The 19,020-nt window shown below is 40.1% G+C and overlaps 1 protein-coding gene across 1 annotated transcript in view; it reads left to right on the forward strand.

Moving 5' to 3' along the window:
* The window catches only part of LOC126425264 (double-strand break repair protein MRE11), a 150,983-nt gene that overhangs the window by 12,157 nt on the left and 119,806 nt on the right, over positions 1–19,020 (forward strand). The window contains exon 4 of the mRNA XM_050088234.1: positions 2,063–2,253. Within this exon, the coding sequence (XP_049944191.1) occupies positions 2,063–2,253 (191 nt within the window). The remainder of the gene's footprint in view (positions 1–2,062; positions 2,254–19,020) is intronic.

The following is a 19,020-nucleotide window of genomic DNA, read 5'->3' on the forward strand; positions in this document are numbered from 1 at the left end:
GCTCCCTACTTCACAATCATATACAACCTCTTGGTCAATGGAAGATCCGTACATAAAGACTGGAAAGTTGCACAGTCACACCAGTATTCAAGAAAGTCAATAGGAGTAATCCACTAGATTACACGTCCATATTATTAATCTCGATATACAGTAGGTTTTTTTGGAACATAATCTGTTTGAAAATTATGAATTACGTCAAAGAGAACGGTCTGTTGACACTTGGTCAACAAGGATTTAGAAAACTTTTTTCTTGTGGAACACAACTACCTCCTTACTCTCACGAAATGTTGAGTGCTGTTGGCATGGAATTCCAAATTGATTCTGAATATCTGGATTTCCAGACGGCTTTTGACACTGTACCTCAGAAGCGGCAAGTAATAAAGTTGCGTGCTTATGGAATATTGTCTCGGTTATGTGACTGGATTCATAATTTCCTGTTGGAGAGGTCACAGTTCATAATAATTGATGGTGAGTCATCAAGTAAAACAGGAGTGATATCTAGCATTCTGCAAGGTGGTGTTATAGGCCCTCTGCTGGCCCTTATTTGTATAAATGATTTAGGAGACAATCTGAGCAGCCACCTTAGGTTGTTTGTAGATAATACTGTCGTGTGTCGTCTAGTAAAGTCATCAGAAGTTCAAAACTAATTGCAAAACAATTTAGAAAAGGTATCTGCATGTTGTGAAAATTGGCAATTGATCCTAAACAATGAAAAGTGTCAGGTCATTCACATGAGTGCTAAAAGGAATCCATTAAACTTCGGTTATACGATAAATCAGTCAAATTGACAGACTGTAAATTCAACTAAATACCTAGGAACTACAGTTGTGAACAATATAAATCAGAAAGAATTCTTAGGAAATGCTGTGGGAAAGACAAACCAAAGACTGCATTTTATTGCCAGAACACTTAGAAAATGCAGCAGATCTCTAAAGACACTGCCTACACTACGCTTGTCTGTCCCCTTTTTTGGAGTACTGCTGTGCAGTATATAATTCTTACCAGACAGGCTTACCGGAGTACATCGAGAAAGTTCAAAAAAGGGCGGCACGTTTTGTAGCATCGAGAAATAGGGGAAAGATTGTCACAGACATGATACAGGATTTGGGGTGGACATTGTTTAAACAAAGGAGTTTCTTACTGCAGTAAGATCATCTCTCAAAATTTCTATCAGCAACTTTCTCCTCCGAATGTGAAAATATTTTGTTGACACTGACCTATGTAGGGAAAAAGATTATCATATTAAATATGGGAAATCAGAGCTCCCACAGAAAGATACAGGTGTTCGTTTTTTCCGCGCACTGTTTGAGAGTGAAATAATGACAATTATTGTGAAGGGGGTTCTATGAACCCTCTGCCAGGCAGTTAAGTGTAATTTGCAGAGCAACCATGTAGATGTAGTTGCAGCTTAGACCTTGGGTTACACAGAGGTCAGTATGTCTGCACATATAGTTTCCTTCTATTCATATTCGTTGGCTTTGCCAACTGTCAATCAGATTGTCACATTCCAGTCTTATCTAGGCCTTGGGCTTTGCTACAGGTCAGTCTTTCAGCACGTATAGTTTTTTCCATTCAGCAAATAAATATAAAAATTGGTAACCATACTCAAAGTACATAATAACCAGATTAGAAAAAGTTATTTTGGCACTCGCCACATCGAAAATAAATGTATTAATTTGTAACTTCTACCAAAACAAATCATTAGTCAGAGATTCAGCTGCCGATGCTGTGTGTGCACTTCAGCCATTTGCACTAATCATAATTTGTTGTCGGTACACTTTATAGCCGTGATCTCTTTTGGATGTTAATATATAACTTTAGTCACTACGTACCCCGAAGGCTCTCCTTCGTAGTGGACTTCATGGAACACATTGTATTTGTGAATGAATGAAATTAATTGATTTGAGTATTTAATCTTAGGGTGACATCACACATTCTTTTAGTTTTTATGTGCAGTACGTTTACATCCTAATTTTGCTGTGTTGTCGTCGTCCCCCCCCCCCCCCCCCCCCCTCCCTCCATTTAGTTGCAGTATACATTCTCAAAACTCCTCTTCACACAGGTCACGGATGGATCAGTTCTCTGGATCTGCTAAGTGTGTCAGGGTTGGTGAATTATTTTGGAAAGTGGAGTGACTTGAAAGAAGTGTCCATTACACCTCTGCTATTAAGGAAGGGCCAGTCCCATCTCGCTCTCTATGGCCTGAGCCACATCAAAGATGAGAGACTTTCCAGGATTTTTCGTGATGGCAAGGTGAGTCATTACTATGTGGCCTTATAGCTTTGTTTTTTTTTTTTAGTTATACACAAAGCTATACTAGTTACATTTCATATCAGTCTGTGCCTGTTGCAGAACTATATTTCAGTATTGTGTGTGTGTACGCATGTGTGTGAAGGAATAAAAATTGATCATAATTTTATTACAGGTCACATAACACTCTGGGAAAATTGGTAAAATCGCGAGAATTTTTTCATTTGGGAAAAACCCGGGAAAATTTTCATTGTTTTAGTTTTCAGGTAAATTTTTGTAATGTTGATTGGTAAGAACCAGTGATGCAGCCAACATAACTGGGACCCAGAGCCCCGGGCACTTGTCCCTGTCCCGACATTGTCTCCACCCCCCACCTCCCATGCCCACGCACACTGCCTGCCTCCTCCCTCCTCCTTGGGGCTCAGGGTATGACATTAAATTTTATTGATGCACTCCTCCTCCTCCCCCTCCTCCCCCTCCCCCTCCTCCAGGAACACATGTAGTAATGAAATGCGTAGAATTTGCTTTAATATATTTCCCAGAAATCAATGAAAATAACTGTTGAAATTTTGCCGAAAATCTTGTTTGTCTTGGAAATCATTTGGCCCTCCCTCATTGTGCCACCCACTGATACTCTAACAAAGAGTTTTACTTTAGCCCACTATTGCAGTAATAAAACATAAATGATAGAATAACACTAAAATCACACTGTAACTGCAAAGAAAATGTGCCATTTACAACAACTAAATACAGTGCGCACACACATGTCTGCCGAGAACAAAATGGGTTAAATGCTTTAGGATGAAGACTGAACAATACTTAGTAACAGTAAACAGCTTTCAAGTACTGTGACATCACAACTATCTACATTTATAAAAGGTCGCAGAAAAATAGTGCGAATGCTGGTTTGAGAAGTGTTACTTTCAAAGTAAAATTCCTTTTACACAAGATGAATTCTATTACACATAATTATTGTTGTATGTTAGACTCATCAATACAAATAATACAATTTACACAAACAAAGTATTAAAAAGTAAATTGATTTTTATTTACAGTAATCATTACGAGCTTGATACATTACTTTACATAGGTAACGTTACCCTCATTTAAAAATGCTGCAACTGAATAACCATATATTTCCACAAGGACGTCATTTGGTATGTACTAGGAGATGTTGAAATACACTCCTGGAAATGGAAAAAAGAACACATTGACACCGGTGTGTCAGACCCACCATACTTGCTCCGGACACTGCGAGAGGGCTGTACAAGCAATGATCACACGCACGGCACAGCGGACACACCAGAAACCGCGGTGTTGGCCGTCGAATGGCGCTAGCTGCGCAGCATTTGTGCACCGCCGCCGTCAGTGTCAGCCAGTTTGCCGTGGCATACGGAGCTCCATCGCAGTCTTTAACACTGGTAGCATGCCGCGACAGCATGGACGTGAACCGTATGTGCAGTTGACGGACTTTGAGCAAGGGCGTATAGTGGGCATGCGGGAGGCCGAGTGGACGTACCGCCGAATTGCTCAACACGTGGGGCATGGGGTCTCCACAGTACATCGATGTTGTCGCCAGTGGTCGGCGGAAGGTGCACGTGCCCGTCGACCTGGGACCGGACCGCAGCGACGCACGGATGCACGCCAACACCGTAGGATCCTACGCAGTGCCGTAGGGGACCGCACCGCCACTTCCCAGCAAATTAGGGACACTGTTGCTTCTGGGGTATCGGCGAGGACCATTCGCAACCGTCTCCATGAAGCTGGGCTACGGTCCCGCACACCGTTAGGCCGTCTTCTGCTCATGCCCCAACATCGTGCAGCCCGCCTCCAGTGGTGTCGCGACAGGCGTGAATGGAGGGACGAATGGAGACGTGTCGTCTTCAGCGATGAGAGTCGCTTCTGCCTTGGTGCCAATGATGGTCGTATGCGTGTTTGGCGCCGTGTAGGTGAGCGCCATAATCAGGACTGCATACGACCGAGGCACACAGGGCCAACACCCAGCATCATGGTGTGGGGAGCGATCTCCTACACTGGCCGTACACCACTGGTGATTGTCGAGGGGACACTGAATAGTGCACGGTACATCCAAACCGTCATCGAACCCATCGTTCTACCATTCCTAGACCGGCAAGGGAACTTGCTGTTCCAACAGGACAATGCACGTCCGCATGTATCCCGTGCCACCCAATGTGCTCTAGAAGGTGTAAGTCAACTACCCTGGCCAGCAAGATCTCCGGATCTGTCCCCCATTGAGCATGTTTGGGACTGGATGAAGCGTCGTCTCTCGCGGTCTGCACGTCCAGCACGAACGCTGGTCCAACTGAGGCGCCAGGTGGAAATGGCATGGCAAGCCGTTCCACAGGACTACATCCAGCATCTCTACGATCGTCTCCATGGGAGAATAGCAGCCTGCATTGCTGCGAAAGGTGGATATACACTGTACTAGTGCCGACATTGTGCATGCTCTGTTGCCTGTGTCTGTGTGCCTGTGGTTCTGTCAGTGTGATCATGTGATGTATCTGACCCCAGGAATGTGTCAATAAAGTTTCCCCTTCCTGAGACAATGAATTCACGGTGTTCTTATTTCAATTTCCAGGAGTGTAGTTTAAATGTATGAGATGGAAAGGTGAAGTTTCCTTTCTTCCTAGTATCACACGTGTTGGAAATGGTTCCCTATAAACAATTCTGAATTGAGATATACAATTCCTAAATGTACACATATGGTAAAAGAATGAAGTCTATGGCACTCAACTCATGAATTGACTTCTTGCCTGACTGTAGGTAGAAAGCAGAGTCGCTGCTTCAGGAGGGGGCAAGCTGGCGACCCCGTCAACCTGAGACTGCCTTTGACCCCTGTGAAATATTTGTGGTACTTGATATTATGGAAAGGATAGATTGTTACTCCCATATAGAGGAGACACTGAGTTGCAGTCAGGAACGACAGAAAAGCTGCTATAAATTAAGCTTTCAACCAAAATTCACAGAAGCACAACTCTTACACAGTTCGGCCTCAGCAGCCAGAGACAGTACTCATATTGTCATAGTTACAGTACATACTGCTACATTATGTGCTACAGTTCAGAGACCTATAGTGGCAGAGTGCTGCAATATGCATACAGGAAGTTAAAGGCGTAGATGTTCATAATGTTAATTTCATTTAAAAAGCTTAGTTTTCGCACGAAAAATTTGGAGGCATTACTTTTCAGCATACACTTGTATACACACCGATCAACCAACAACATTATCACCATCTGCTTAAAACTGTGTCAACCCACCTGGTAAATGTAGTACAGAAGCTATTGTGCATGGCATGGATTTGACAAGTTCTTGGTATGTTTCTGTTGATATGAGGCACAAGATGTGTATGCACAGGTCATGCAGTTCCTGTAAATTACAAGTAGGCGACGTGTGGACACGGAGGTGATATCCGATAGTGTCCCAGATGCGTTCCCTCCGGTTCAGATCAGATGAATTTTGGGGCCAAGACATCAGTATGAGTTAATTATAGTGTTCCTGAAACCTCTGTAGCTTGTGACACAATTATTCCACTGAAGAAGTCAAGTGTGAAAGATTGCATGTGCTCTACAGTAATGTTCACATAGTCGATGATTGTGATTGTGCCTTCATTTATTACCACAGGTGTTGCAGAAGCCAAGATGTAAGTGCTCTATAGCATTTTATTGCACTGACCAGTCTGTGGCACGGCACTAGTTTTGAGCAACCATTTGCCTGAATGATGGCTTATCTGGACACGATCATTGACCTGCTGTTAGAAGAAACGAGATTCATCTGACCAGGCAACATATTTCTGTGGTCCAATCTCTATAATTCTGTAATGCTTAGTTTGTAATTGATGATGAATTTGTTGCGTCAGCTTGGAAAGACACAGCATTGTCTGTTGCGGAGCTCTATATTCAGTAATGTGTACTCGATGGTGTACACCAAAACACAAGGCTGTCAGATCTGCCACAGATCTACTTTACAGAGTGGCTGTGTCTCCAACCTCTTCGTTGTGTGAAAAGGTGTATATGTCTGTCACCTGTTTACTTGGACTTTTGCTATCTTTTGACCACTTTCTGTAGATGTTCACAGTAGTAGCACGTGAACAGCTGATCAGCTCGCAGCTGAGCCATTCTTGAGATGCTCATTTCCAGGCACCGGACCACAACTGTCTACTGTCTGTCAGAGCCACATGTGTCAGTGGATTTCCCTGTTTGCAGCTCCTGTTGTTTTTGCATTTTTACGACGCTGATCATCGTGGTTGTCAGCACCTATACATTGACTGTATGAGACGACTGTGGCTAGATGACACATGAGGACAGCATACAACACAACATAAGATTACATACACTCCCTCATAGTCTTTCTTATATGAACACACATCACTACTCTGATCACCGAGCGAGGTGGCGCAGTGGTTAGACACTGGACTCGCATTCGGGAGGACGACGGTTCAATCCCATGTCCGGCCATCCTGATTTAGGTTTTCCGTGATTTCCCTAAATCACTCCAGGCAAATGCCGGGATGGTTCCTCTGAAAGGGCACGGTCGACTTCCTTCCCCATCCTTCCCTAATCCGATGGACCGATGACCACGCTGTCTGGTCTCCTTCCCCAAAACCAACCAACCAACTACTCTGACTGGTACAATGGAGCAAGCGAATCAAGGCAGACCAATAGAAAACAATATCAGATGTGGACAGCCATTAGGAGGCAAGTCCAGAAAAGAAGACTGGCAGGTAATGAAGATAATAACTGGATGGGCCAGTCATCCTCTAACACAGTAAAAGCTTCAACCTAAGATATTAGGGAGGAAGGAATAGCAAAATAATGCTGTGTTCAGCTCATTATCACTTCAAATTACTGAAGATACCCTAGATCATGATGACAGAGAAAGGCAGTGAAACAAATCCTGTTGCTTTAATTCGCTCATAGCTTATTATGGACTTTGCTGCTCAAACATGTAATTACTCGTGTGCTTCATGTATTTGTACCTCAGTACTTAATATTGTCTATGTCGTATGTGAGATTGATGTCTTGTGTCAATTAGCTGTGTGGGTAACATGCCTGTATAGACGATGATTTTAGGTCTTGTAGCCTAGGCTCTGTACTTGTTTTGTAAACTTTTACGTTGCATGTTATCTTTTGTTATACATTAGTATAGTCTATGATGGATAGTTTAACTATTTAATTAGTACATCTTTTGTTTCATTTAACCCCTTTTTGTCCATTTTTTTCTTTTTATCTTGAATAGAGAAGAAGGATAGAGCATATGGTTACAAGCTAAAAAAATTACAAACTTATAAACTTGTACTGCAGAAAGACACACAAAAGTGGTGGGGTAGGCATTTATTGTAGAAATGATGTAAAATTGGAAAAAGTTATACGGATAGATGATCTGAGTACTGAAATGGTATTTGAGGTTGCAGCAGTAAACCTGAAGTATGGAAACAACAGCCTTATTATAGCAGCACTGTATAGGTCACCTGGAAGTAACACAGAAGAGTTTCTAAATTGCCTAGAGGACTTGCTGGAGGGGACAGCAGTGTATAAAAAACACTTGTTGCTTGTTGGAGACATCAACATAGACTCATTAAATAATAGTGTTAACTATTCGCGCTATATGGATGTATTGCAGTGTTTTAACTTTAAACAAATGAACTCAGAACCTACAAGAGTCACTGCAAATACGAAGACATGTATTGACCATGTTCTCACAAATGTAGGAAAAGTGAAAGTAAATGTAAACACCTTAGAAAACTACGTTTGTGATCACAGAGCTCTTACTATGGAAATTGATATAGGGAACATAGATGTAACTGAAAGTGATACAGTTATATATTAAAAAAATTTAATTATTCTAAATTTAAGATGGCACAAGGGAATGAAAAATGGGAATATTTCTATAAGTTATTCAGTAACACTTTAAATGAAACCTGTCCTTTAGTTATAAAAGTAAATAAAGCTGTAAACCACAGAGCCAAGAATCTCTCTTCTGAAATTATTGAACTGTGGGAGAAAATGAAAGATTGCTATATACTTTTTAGAGATACTAAACTACAATATTTCTCAACAAAATATAAACTGCTCAGAAAAACATACAGAGTCCTTGACTAACCTAAATACACAGGAATATACCTCTGAAATAAGGAAGTCTAGCTGTATCAGTAAAACTGCGTGTAAAATAATGCATAAAGAAAGTGGGAAACAGATTTCCTATGAACACAGCAACATAACATTAAAAGAAAATGGTGAAGAAATAAATGACCCAAAAGAAATGCGTGAGAAATTTATACGAAAGATCAGTACAGTTGGTACAAATGAAGTTCATGTCAAGCCACAAAATTTTAGTCTTGGAAAATCTAGCCAGTCCTTTTATATCCACGGCATTACTGCGAGGGATGTCCTAGCAATCATATCAGCACTTCGACCAAAAATATCTTGTGGCTGGGATGACATTTCAACTAAACTGCTAAAGGAATGCAGGGATGAATTAGTGAAACCCCTGACTCACTTGATAAATACCTCCCTCGGAAATGGAGTATTCCCTGACCTTTTGAAAATTACTGAAATTATATCAGTGCATAAAAGGGGATTAAAAACTGACACTAAAAACTACGGGCCAATATCATTAACCTCAGAACTAGGCAAATTGTTAGAGAGAGTAATACTAAATCAAGTTGAATCATATTTCACCAAACACAATCTGTTAAACAACCTACAACATGGATTTAGACAAGGGAGATCTACTACAACAGCAGTAGCATCTTTTATACATGAAATATTAAATAAGCTGGACAAAAGTGACAAGGTAACAGGCACTTTCCTAGATATGAGTAAAGCCTTTGATACTGCGAATCATACCATTCTTCTGTGTAAGCTACAAGAGTATGGGTTGAGAGGACTAGCCTTGAAACTACTTACCTCCTATTTGAAAGACAGGAAACCAAACTTCAGGACACTTCAATGTGGCGTGCCTCAAGGAAGCATACTAGGGCCTTTTCTGGTCCTTTTATATGTAAATAACTTATTTGAACCCCAAAATTGCATGGTTGTAAGCTATGCCGATGACATATCCTTCATCAGCTGTGGCAGTGATATGCAGTCTGCAGCTAACAGTACTGAGATCAGTTTCAATACTCTGTCCGCATACCTTATAGCAAACAAGCTTCTTGTAAATAAAGACAAAATAGTAATAATGAAGTTCATCCACAGTTATAATGCTGCCATAACTGATACTGTATTTACATTCCCATTGGGTCTTGCATATGCAAATTCACATAAATTTTTGGGCATCATTGTTGATGAACACTTATCATGGAAAGAACATGTAGATAATATTTGCAAGAAAATCAGTAGAAATGTGTATCTACTGAAACGGGTCTTAGCCTTCTTGGACCATGAAACTTTAAGGCAAATATATTTTGGTATTGAGATATGTGGTGGGGCATCAGCAGTTCAATAGATAAGACTTTTTAGATTACAAAGAAGGCAGTAAGAATGGTAGCCAAAGTAAAGAAGAGAGAGCCTTGTAGAGACATCTTTAGAAAATATAACATTCTTACGGTGTACTCCATGTATATACTGCAGACAATCATGTTCGTGAAACAAAATCCTGAATTTAATATGAGAAACAGTAATGTACACAACTATGATACATGGGGAAGGGAAAATTTTCATAGAATTGTGACCAATAAAAAGACAACGGACCACAGCCCCCACAGAATGGGGGCAGTTTTCTACAATGCACTATCCTGTTGTGAACTCAAGAAAGTAAATCAAAATATGCTAAAGAGTAGACTGAAACAGTTATTAATAGAGAAGTGTTGTTACTCTATAGAGGAATTAAGTTGTAGTGCCATCTTGGAAAACAGTTTATATAGACAATGTCTCCAATCATATCAGTGATATGAAAGAATGTAATTATACACTGTATTATGTGTACTGTACTATTATAAATATAAGCTAAATTGTGTTACACTGTAGAGGAATATACTTGTTGTACCCTTTTGAAAAATAATGTCTACAGACATGTGTCTGATCCATATGTTGTTATGAAAGAATGTAAATATTTTACTGTATATGTGTAATGTAATCTAAATTTTCCTGACAATGTCCGAAAACTTTTTGTTATATGGACAGAAAATAAGTAAATAAATAAATAAATAAAGATAAGCTTGATGAGAGTTTATAGTTCAGAATGATGAAGAGGGAAGAACTAACAGTGTGGAAAGAAAGGAAGTAATCTGTTGGTTAACTCGGGTACCTGGTAGGCATCAGCTACCTGGCAATGCAGAGTGCTGTTGACCCCCTAAGATTTCTCTGTTTCTGTTGAAACTGTTTGATATCAACAATGTTATACAATCCTATGCTCTGTCTTTGGGTTGACCACCTCCACAGCACCAGGGTGAGCCAATCTAATTATCCTGTACAGCCCCTCATATGTTTCATGGAACTTCTTGGTGTCTGAATTGATTTTTGAGGACCTAGGTCTGGATTTAGTTAGCACCAGTTTGTCAAGTTGGTACGATACCTGTCCGATTTGCTGATCATGTTTACTCATATGTTTAGCCACCTTATCTTTATCCTCTTTAATGCCATGTCTCTTTTCTCTTGAGTGGATAATTCATCTCTGGGTGGAAAGCTAATTATTTGCTCGGTAATACTGGGCACCCTCTCCCCTGTCATCAGTTCCTGTGGAGGTAGTTCTGTGGTAGAGTGAGGCAACTCATTGATTATTCTTTCAAACTCTTCCACATATTGTACCAATGTATAATGTTTCTTAGCACAGTAGGTTCTAAAACATCTATTGAGCTCTCTCTTCAATCTCTTGCTCATGTTGGATTGAGGATGGTGCTTTGAAATGTAAATGGGTTTTATATGTTAAGTCATTCAACATTCGTATCTAGTATACTGAAGTGAACTGCTTTCTGTTATCGCTAATGATTCTCTCAGGTTTCCCTACCGTGGTAACATAGTCATTCTTTATTTTGTCTGTTACCGACTTACTAGTGGCCTTTCTCAACGGATACAATTTCACATGCTTTGACAACATATACACCACCACAAATAGATATTTATATCCTCCTCATGATGTTGGAAGGGAGCCATATCAACCCATGTTTTCAGTACTGCCATGACCTTCTTTTCAATATTGCTGAAGTTGCAGCTTTCCTTTATATTACCTGCCCATTTTTTCGCACCAAAGTGTGCATACGTGTAGTATATAGACCAAATTAGGTTACTGATACACTGTTTCGGCCAATAGACCTTACACTGCATTTGGTCAGGATCTGCTCTCCTATATAAGATACCTTTACATATCATATAATATTTCCTGATTTTACTGTTAGTATTCCTACTCCATTCTGCTTTGATAAGCTTAATGTCCTCATCCTTATTTTGTTCCCTTCTCAGGTTTTGTAGGATGACTCGAATTTTGTTCTCATTCTTTACTTGTGTGAAGTGCATAATTGATACCTCCTTGTGCCCTGAACCATTAAAGTCCACTTTATCCATTCCAACAGGTAACCTAGATAAGGTGTCTTGTCACTGTTTTTTCTCCAGGAAGGTGCTTGATAGCATAATCATACTCCTGGAGAGCAATGACCCATCTGGTCAATCTGTTATGGCTCTCTCTGAAATCCGTAAGGAAAGATAATGCTTTATGATCTGTGTAAACCTTAGCCTTTCTGCCCATGACATAATATCTAAATTTCTCGAATGCAAAGACTACTGCCAAAGCCTCCTTTTCTGTGACAGAATATTTTCTTTCCCATTTATTTAATACTCTACTGGCAAAACATATGGTCTTCTTTTCTTTTTTCCCATTATTTTTAATAAGCTTGTAAAGATGAGCCCCAAACTGTATTCTGAACTGTCTGCAAAAATGCAGAATGGCTCATTTAAATTTGGGTGGGCTAACACGATACTGTTACATAATTCGTCTTTGATCTTTTGAAACTCTTCCCCACACTCTATAGTCCACACCTAAGTGGCATTTTTCTTAGTTAATTCCAGCAATGCCTGAGCATTGAGTGCCTGATTGTTCACAGATTTGCGATAGAATCTTGTGAGCCCTAAAAATGCTTTAATCTGGTTTTTGGTCCTAGGCTGTGGGAAATTTCTAATGGCTTCGGGTTTGTCAGGGTCAGGCTTGAGGCTTTCTGCTGAAATGACATGCCCTAAAAGTTTAATTTCGTCTTTTCCAGATTTGGACTTGCCTAGGGTGGCACTAATATTACTTTTGTCAAATTTATCGAGCACCTGTTTCAATATTTCATTATGTTCCTTCCAGCTTTTGGCAGTAATCAGAATGTCATCTATGTATACTGTGATTTTGTCTAGTAGCTGTTCTCCTAGCACTTTCTCCAACATGCTTATGAAGGCTCATGGTATTTTCAGACCAAATGGCAACACTCTGAAATGATAACTTCTTCCTCCATATGCAAATGCTGTATATTTTTTACATTCCTGAGCTAGAGGTGTTTTCCCAGAAGCTGGCAGTCAAGTCTATGCTTGTCAATATCTTGACGCCATTAAACTTCTGCACCAATTCCTCAAACACTTCAGGCCAATCCATTTGTGGCTGTATTAGTTTGTTCATTTAGCGTAATTCTGAGTTATCCTTCTTTGTTACAGTGGCGAGAGGGCTACTGTAATTACTTTGGGAGCACTCTATTACTTTCCATTCAATCATCTTTTTAATTCCTTTGTCCACAGCTTCCGTTTTTGCCAGTGGAATGGAATAGGGCACAAACCTAAAGGGGTCATGTGGCTTTACTTGAAAACAATACTCATTGTCCTTCTTGCGCCTTGGTTTCTTTCAATGCTCTTTTGTGCTGTAGTAATGTGTTTTAACTTATAGGCTTGTTGCCCAGTTAAACCTTTAATGCTTGTGATGTTTTCTCTGATCCTAATCTCGATGCTTATTTCCTCCTGTGACTCTACTCTTGTAAGTAAACTAAGGGTTTCTCTCGGTTTGAGGTCCCAACATATCTTTTCCATGAGTATTCGTATTCTGGCATTACTTTCATCACGCTTTGGTCCCTGGTTCCCAACAAATTTTATTTTCCCTCTTGTTCCTCTTTCATTTTCATTACACCTTCAGCAAAATCTAGCATTGCTCTATTAGGAGTTAACCAATCCACTACCAGCATTAAATTGACACACAGGCATGTCACTACCATGTCATTAATTGTGAATGTCTTTTCCTGCAGTGTAAATTCTAATGAAATCTGCTTCTTTATAACTTTACTTCGGGCCCCACAGGCAGTAACTACCATTATTCCTTGTACAGGTAATTCTGGTACTTGCTTATTTTTCTTTAGTCTCTCGTAAAAGTCACTTGAAGCTGCACTAACTTCGCTACCCGAGTCCAGAATCACAACTGTCTTAATGTTTTGAACTTCAATTTCTACAGCTGGTTGGTACTTTTGCTCTACTTCTAGCCTATCCTCTTGCATAAGTGCATCTTTACTGTTATCCCTCTCCTGATATATCAAGAATTTCATTGGTGGTCCACTTATTTTGGCTGTTCGCAATTGGACCATGTCCGAAGCACCTTCACATTTTCCGACTCCCCTTGATTTCTTTCCCAGAGTACGAACTCTGCCTTGAAATTGATCATTATTACTACAATATTCCCTGCTACCATTATGGTTATTTCCTCCCCTAAAACCTCTTCCCCTTCTAGATGGACTACAGTTACTATTGTGAGGTCTGTTTTTCTCCCTTCTCCCTTGCTCGCTATTATTGTTTGACATGCTATTCCTGTTTGAGTCATGGTGGTTGCGACAGTCTGCACGGCACGTGTTTTTACACCAGCCTTCTGGCACTTATCTGTTGCCTGGAAGTGCATCCAGCTGTTCTAATATATACAGGAGGTTTTTAACTACACTCTTGTTGACATGAATTAGTTTCCACTGCACAGACACTGGAAACTTAAGAACTATTATTTCTACTAGGTCAGATTCACGTAAAGGATCATTTAAATATGTTTTTTGCAGTAGTGCTGAAAGAACTCCTTGCAAGTATCGCAGCCTTTGTCTTCAGAGCTCCTAGCTTCAAATATTTCTGTTTTTTATACTGTTTTCTGTTCTTGGGGACCAGTATTGGCTTAAGAATGCTCTAACAAACTCTTGGCATGTTTTACATGTGTTACTGGCGCCTTTTCCCCATGATATTGCGGCCTCTTCAAAACGATTGGCTAAAAATTTAATTTTGTGCTGTTCTTTCATGTTGTCGGGCATGATGCCCGCAAACTGACAAATGAAAGCAACAGGATGTATACTACCTTTGCTAGAAAACTTATGAAATTTGTAAACATCGCCATTACTGACTACTTCATTAATACGAACAACACCCTTACATTTTTCCTGTTCAACCCACGTTTAGAGTTTTTGTTTTAACACAGCTTCCATATAATCTATATTTTTACCCACCTCGCTTAGTTGAGGTACGTTTTCTACCTTCTGTTCTGTTTCTCTCAAATGACCCTGAATCGTATTTGTATTATCATTACAGATTCTATTAGTGATACTTTACGGCAAATGACTGCATTTTCGTCCTTTTAGTCTACGACTTTTTTGTTTTGCGTTCCATGGGTGTCTTTGGTAGTCCTGTTTATTTTACTCTGATTGTTACTTAATTTAATGACTTCATCCCTAACTGACAATATAAAAGTACCTTGAGCTTGCATGAGATCATTTATTTTCGCTACTTCATTATCAACCTTATGATTCACTTCTTGCTTACACGTATCTAATTTTTTACCCCATTCTTTATTCTCATGTTCAATTCTTTTCTCACAAGCCCCTATTGTAGTTTCAAGAAAATCAACCCTGGTCTCTAAACTTACGATTAATTTTTGCCATCTTCTTGTTTGTTGCTTCTATTTTATCAGCAAGTAATTTTTGCCCTTTCTTTAATTCTTTTTGCCCCTGTTCTATCTTTTCTTCTAGCCATATTGTTAATTCTTTTTGCCCAGATACTACCTCCATTAATGTTTCAATCATACTTTTATCATCATCTTGTATAGGCTATGTATCAGCTGATGCTGTTCCATGGCTTAATCTACTTGTTCCAATTGTTGATTCATTAGCAATGGCGGTGTCAGTCATCACCTCTGACATCACCATTCACCATATTTAACTCACCATTAACATTCATGTCACCTACATCAGAATCCGCCTCTCCAAATTCACTATTGCTACTATCTGAAATAATGTTTTCTTGGAAAACTTCAGTTTCTACAACAGATGGTTCTGGTAAATAGCTATCATTCATTTGATTTTGTACACTTTCCTCTTTACTTATATTACTGATTTCATCTGGCATGCCCTGTAATTGGCTTGCCTTTTCAGTTTCATTACCCTGAGGCTGCACTGTCTCTCTACTTCTAAGATTGTACCATGTTTCGCTTACCCCCTGATATTTTGTTATTAAAGAAATTATTACGAAAAAATGTAACAATATTTTTAAAAAATCCCTATGGGTGTCAATACTACCTTCCTCTCACTAGCTGTAAAGTGAGTAGTGTACACGCTACCTTCTTCTCTGGTGTGATGCTGGTGCCCACTGCATTGTTTTTGTCGTATTGGATTTCTTCGGCTGCTGTAGTCAACCACAGACACCTATCTCTGCCATTCACTGATGTTGGACTGCAGCTGGCGGAGGCGACAGGTGTTGCTTCCACGTCATCCACCTCGCCTGCTGTACGCTGCTCTGCTAACTGCTCCCTGTAGCGTTGTTTCTCATAGCGGGGAGATAAAACATAATCCCTTTGGACGGCACACACACTTATAACTTAGACTTCAATTTGTGTTTTCACTTTCAACTATGTGACGCAGATTAATTAGCGGCATTTATAATCTTCGTTGCCTAACAGTTCAAAAAAAACCTACAAAAGCTCAAACAGGAAGTGTGTCCTTTGGAAGTCAGATCTGGAAGATAGGGGAGATTTGGAAGATAGGGGAGATTTGGAGAGATTGAATAAGAGTCTCTAACCATTCTTTCCACCAACCTGATGTCATCTAAAGTTGTGTATCCAGCACATAAGACAGCTCCTCGGTCGTGGGATCTTCTTCGGCGGAGGCTGCTATGCTGTCATCTCGAACCTCTGATGGTGTTTTTTATGGGATGCCACTTGGCCAGGCAAGTATCTGTATCTACAGAGGGCAAGATCTGTAGCACTGACGATGATGGTAGGAGACACTTCTCATTAATGTGTCATGTTTGGTTATATAGAGTATGACGTGTCCATTCCTCCAGAATGGCCAAAACAGAGTTACGTGTCTGGCTCTGAAGAACACCCAAAACAGAGTGACTAGCGCAGCTGATGTACTTTGTCTCCTAGGCACGCCAAAGCGACCCGAAGGTGTCTGTAGCACTTTGATTGCAATATTGTTACTCTTATGTTTCTCAAAACTAGTGAAATTTAAGAAACAAAAACAATAGACTCAGAGGGTAACCATGAGAGATTGTCGTGCTAGAAACTGGGTTAAATACAATGAAAAGTATATAAATAATTAATAAGAAAAGTTAGACGTTTTGGCACCTAGCACCTGAATGTGTCGACCAATCAGAAGCAAGTTCAGTACCTTTGGCGGACTCTCCTATGGGACTGGTACATACTGTTAGAGATTAGATTAGTACTTGTTCCATGCCACTGTACCATCTGTCACTTGTTCCTCACTCCATTTTTGTACCGTATGCTATCTTACGTGTATCAAGCTGCATCAAGGTGGGCTTCTAGTAAAATAAAATACTGGCGGCCACAGGCAGGAATGTCACAAGTGATGAAGTTATCCCATTTCAACAGGCCACTTTTAGGGAACATTGGAGCTGCTATGATCAGGTCTTAACATGGACAACTGTAGTAGGAACTAGATTTGAAGGAGGTCTCAAATCAGCTGCAGTGTTTGTAGAGCTTGTGGCAGCTTATGACACTGAGTGGAGGGGAGGTATTGATGCCAAAAGTTTATTGAAACCACCCTGTGTCAAAAGTTGGCTTTGTAGTAAACACTATGATTGCTGACAGGTGCTTTAAGGTGTTCCCGAAGAGAACAGCTAGCAGATGGAGAACTCTTTAAGTAATGAGCTACCTCAGGGATCAGTTTCAGCCCCCATTCTGTTTAACATGTATATCTACATCTAAATCTGTGCTCTGCAAACGACTGTGAAGCACATGGCAGAGGGTACGTCCCCTTGTACCAGTTATTAAGGTTTCTTTTCATTTGATTCACATACACAGCGAGGGAAGAACAATTGTTTGAATGTGTCTGTGTGTTCTAATCTTTCTCTCACTATCCGATGTGAGGGTTATGTAGAGAGTTATTGTATATTCCTAGAGTCAGCATTTACAGGCGGTTGTCGAAACTTCAATGTCAAGTGTCTACCAGTTCTGTTTTTTCATAATCTCTGTGACACACTCCTGTGCACCAAACAAACAGGTGACCATTTGTACTGCCCTTCACTGTATATGTTCAGTATCCCCCTTTGTTCCTATTTGGTACATGCCCCACACACTTCAGGAATACTCTAGGACGGGTCTCGTGTGATTTGTAAGCAGTCTCCTGTGCAGACTGAACGCATTTTCATAATATTCTACTGTAAACCGAAGTCTACCTCCTGCTTTACCCCCCAACTGAGCCTATGTGATCATTCCGTTTCATATCCCTACAAAATGTTATGCCCAGGCACTTATATGAGTTGGCGGATTCCAACAGAAACTCATTAACTTTATTCTCATAGGATACTACAGTTTTTAGTTTTCTGAAGTGCACAATTTTACAGTCTTGAATATTTAAAGCAATTTTCCAGCAGAACTTTGAAATCTTTTCAAGATCTGACTGAATATTTATGCAGTTTCTTTCAGATAGTACTTCATTATAGATAATTGTGTCACCTGAAAAAAATCTGAAGCTACCATTAATATTGTCTGCTAGGTCATCAATATACCACATGAACAGCAAGTGTCCCAACACACTTTCTTGGGGCACACTTGAAATTACTTTTACATTTGATGACGATTCTGCATCCAAGATAATATGCTGCGTTCTCCCTACCAAAAAGTCCTGAGTCCAGTCACAAATCTCACTTGATACCCCATGGAATTATACTTATGACAGAAATTGTCGGTGTGGTAATGAGTCAAATGCTTTTCGATGATCGAGAAATACTGCATCTTCCTGCCTGCCCTTATCCAAAGCTTTCGGTATGTCATGTGGGAAAAGTGCGAGCTGGGTTACACATGATTGATGTTTTCAGAATTCATGCTAGTTGGGTTTGCATGGAGGAGGTCATTCTCCTTGAGATACCTCATTATGTTTGAGCTTAGAATGTGTTCTAAGATTATACAACAAATCGATGTCAAGGATATCGGATGGTAGTTTTGTGGATCACCTCCACTACCCTTCTTGTAGATGAATTGACCAGAGCTTTTTGCCAAGAACTGGGCACTATTTCTGTTTGAGGGACCTATGCTAGATTATAATTAGAAGAGGGGCTAACTCAGCCGCAAATTTGTTATAGAATCTCACAGGGATTCTATCGGGCCCTGGAGCTTTATTCGTTTGTAACGATTTCAGCTGTTTCTCAATACCACTGACATTAATACTTATATCATCCATCATTTCACGGTATAAGTATTAAATTGGGATATTCTCCAGGGTTTATCTTTGTAAATGCACATTTGAAAATGGAGTTAAGCATTTCAGCTTTCACTTTGCTACCCTCAGTTTCAGTTCCTGCTTCATTCTCGAGGGAC

This window comes from Schistocerca serialis, chromosome 10 (genome assembly GCF_023864345.2).
Source record: "Schistocerca serialis cubense isolate TAMUIC-IGC-003099 chromosome 10, iqSchSeri2.2, whole genome shotgun sequence".
NCBI lineage: Eukaryota > Metazoa > Arthropoda > Insecta > Orthoptera > Acrididae > Schistocerca > Schistocerca serialis.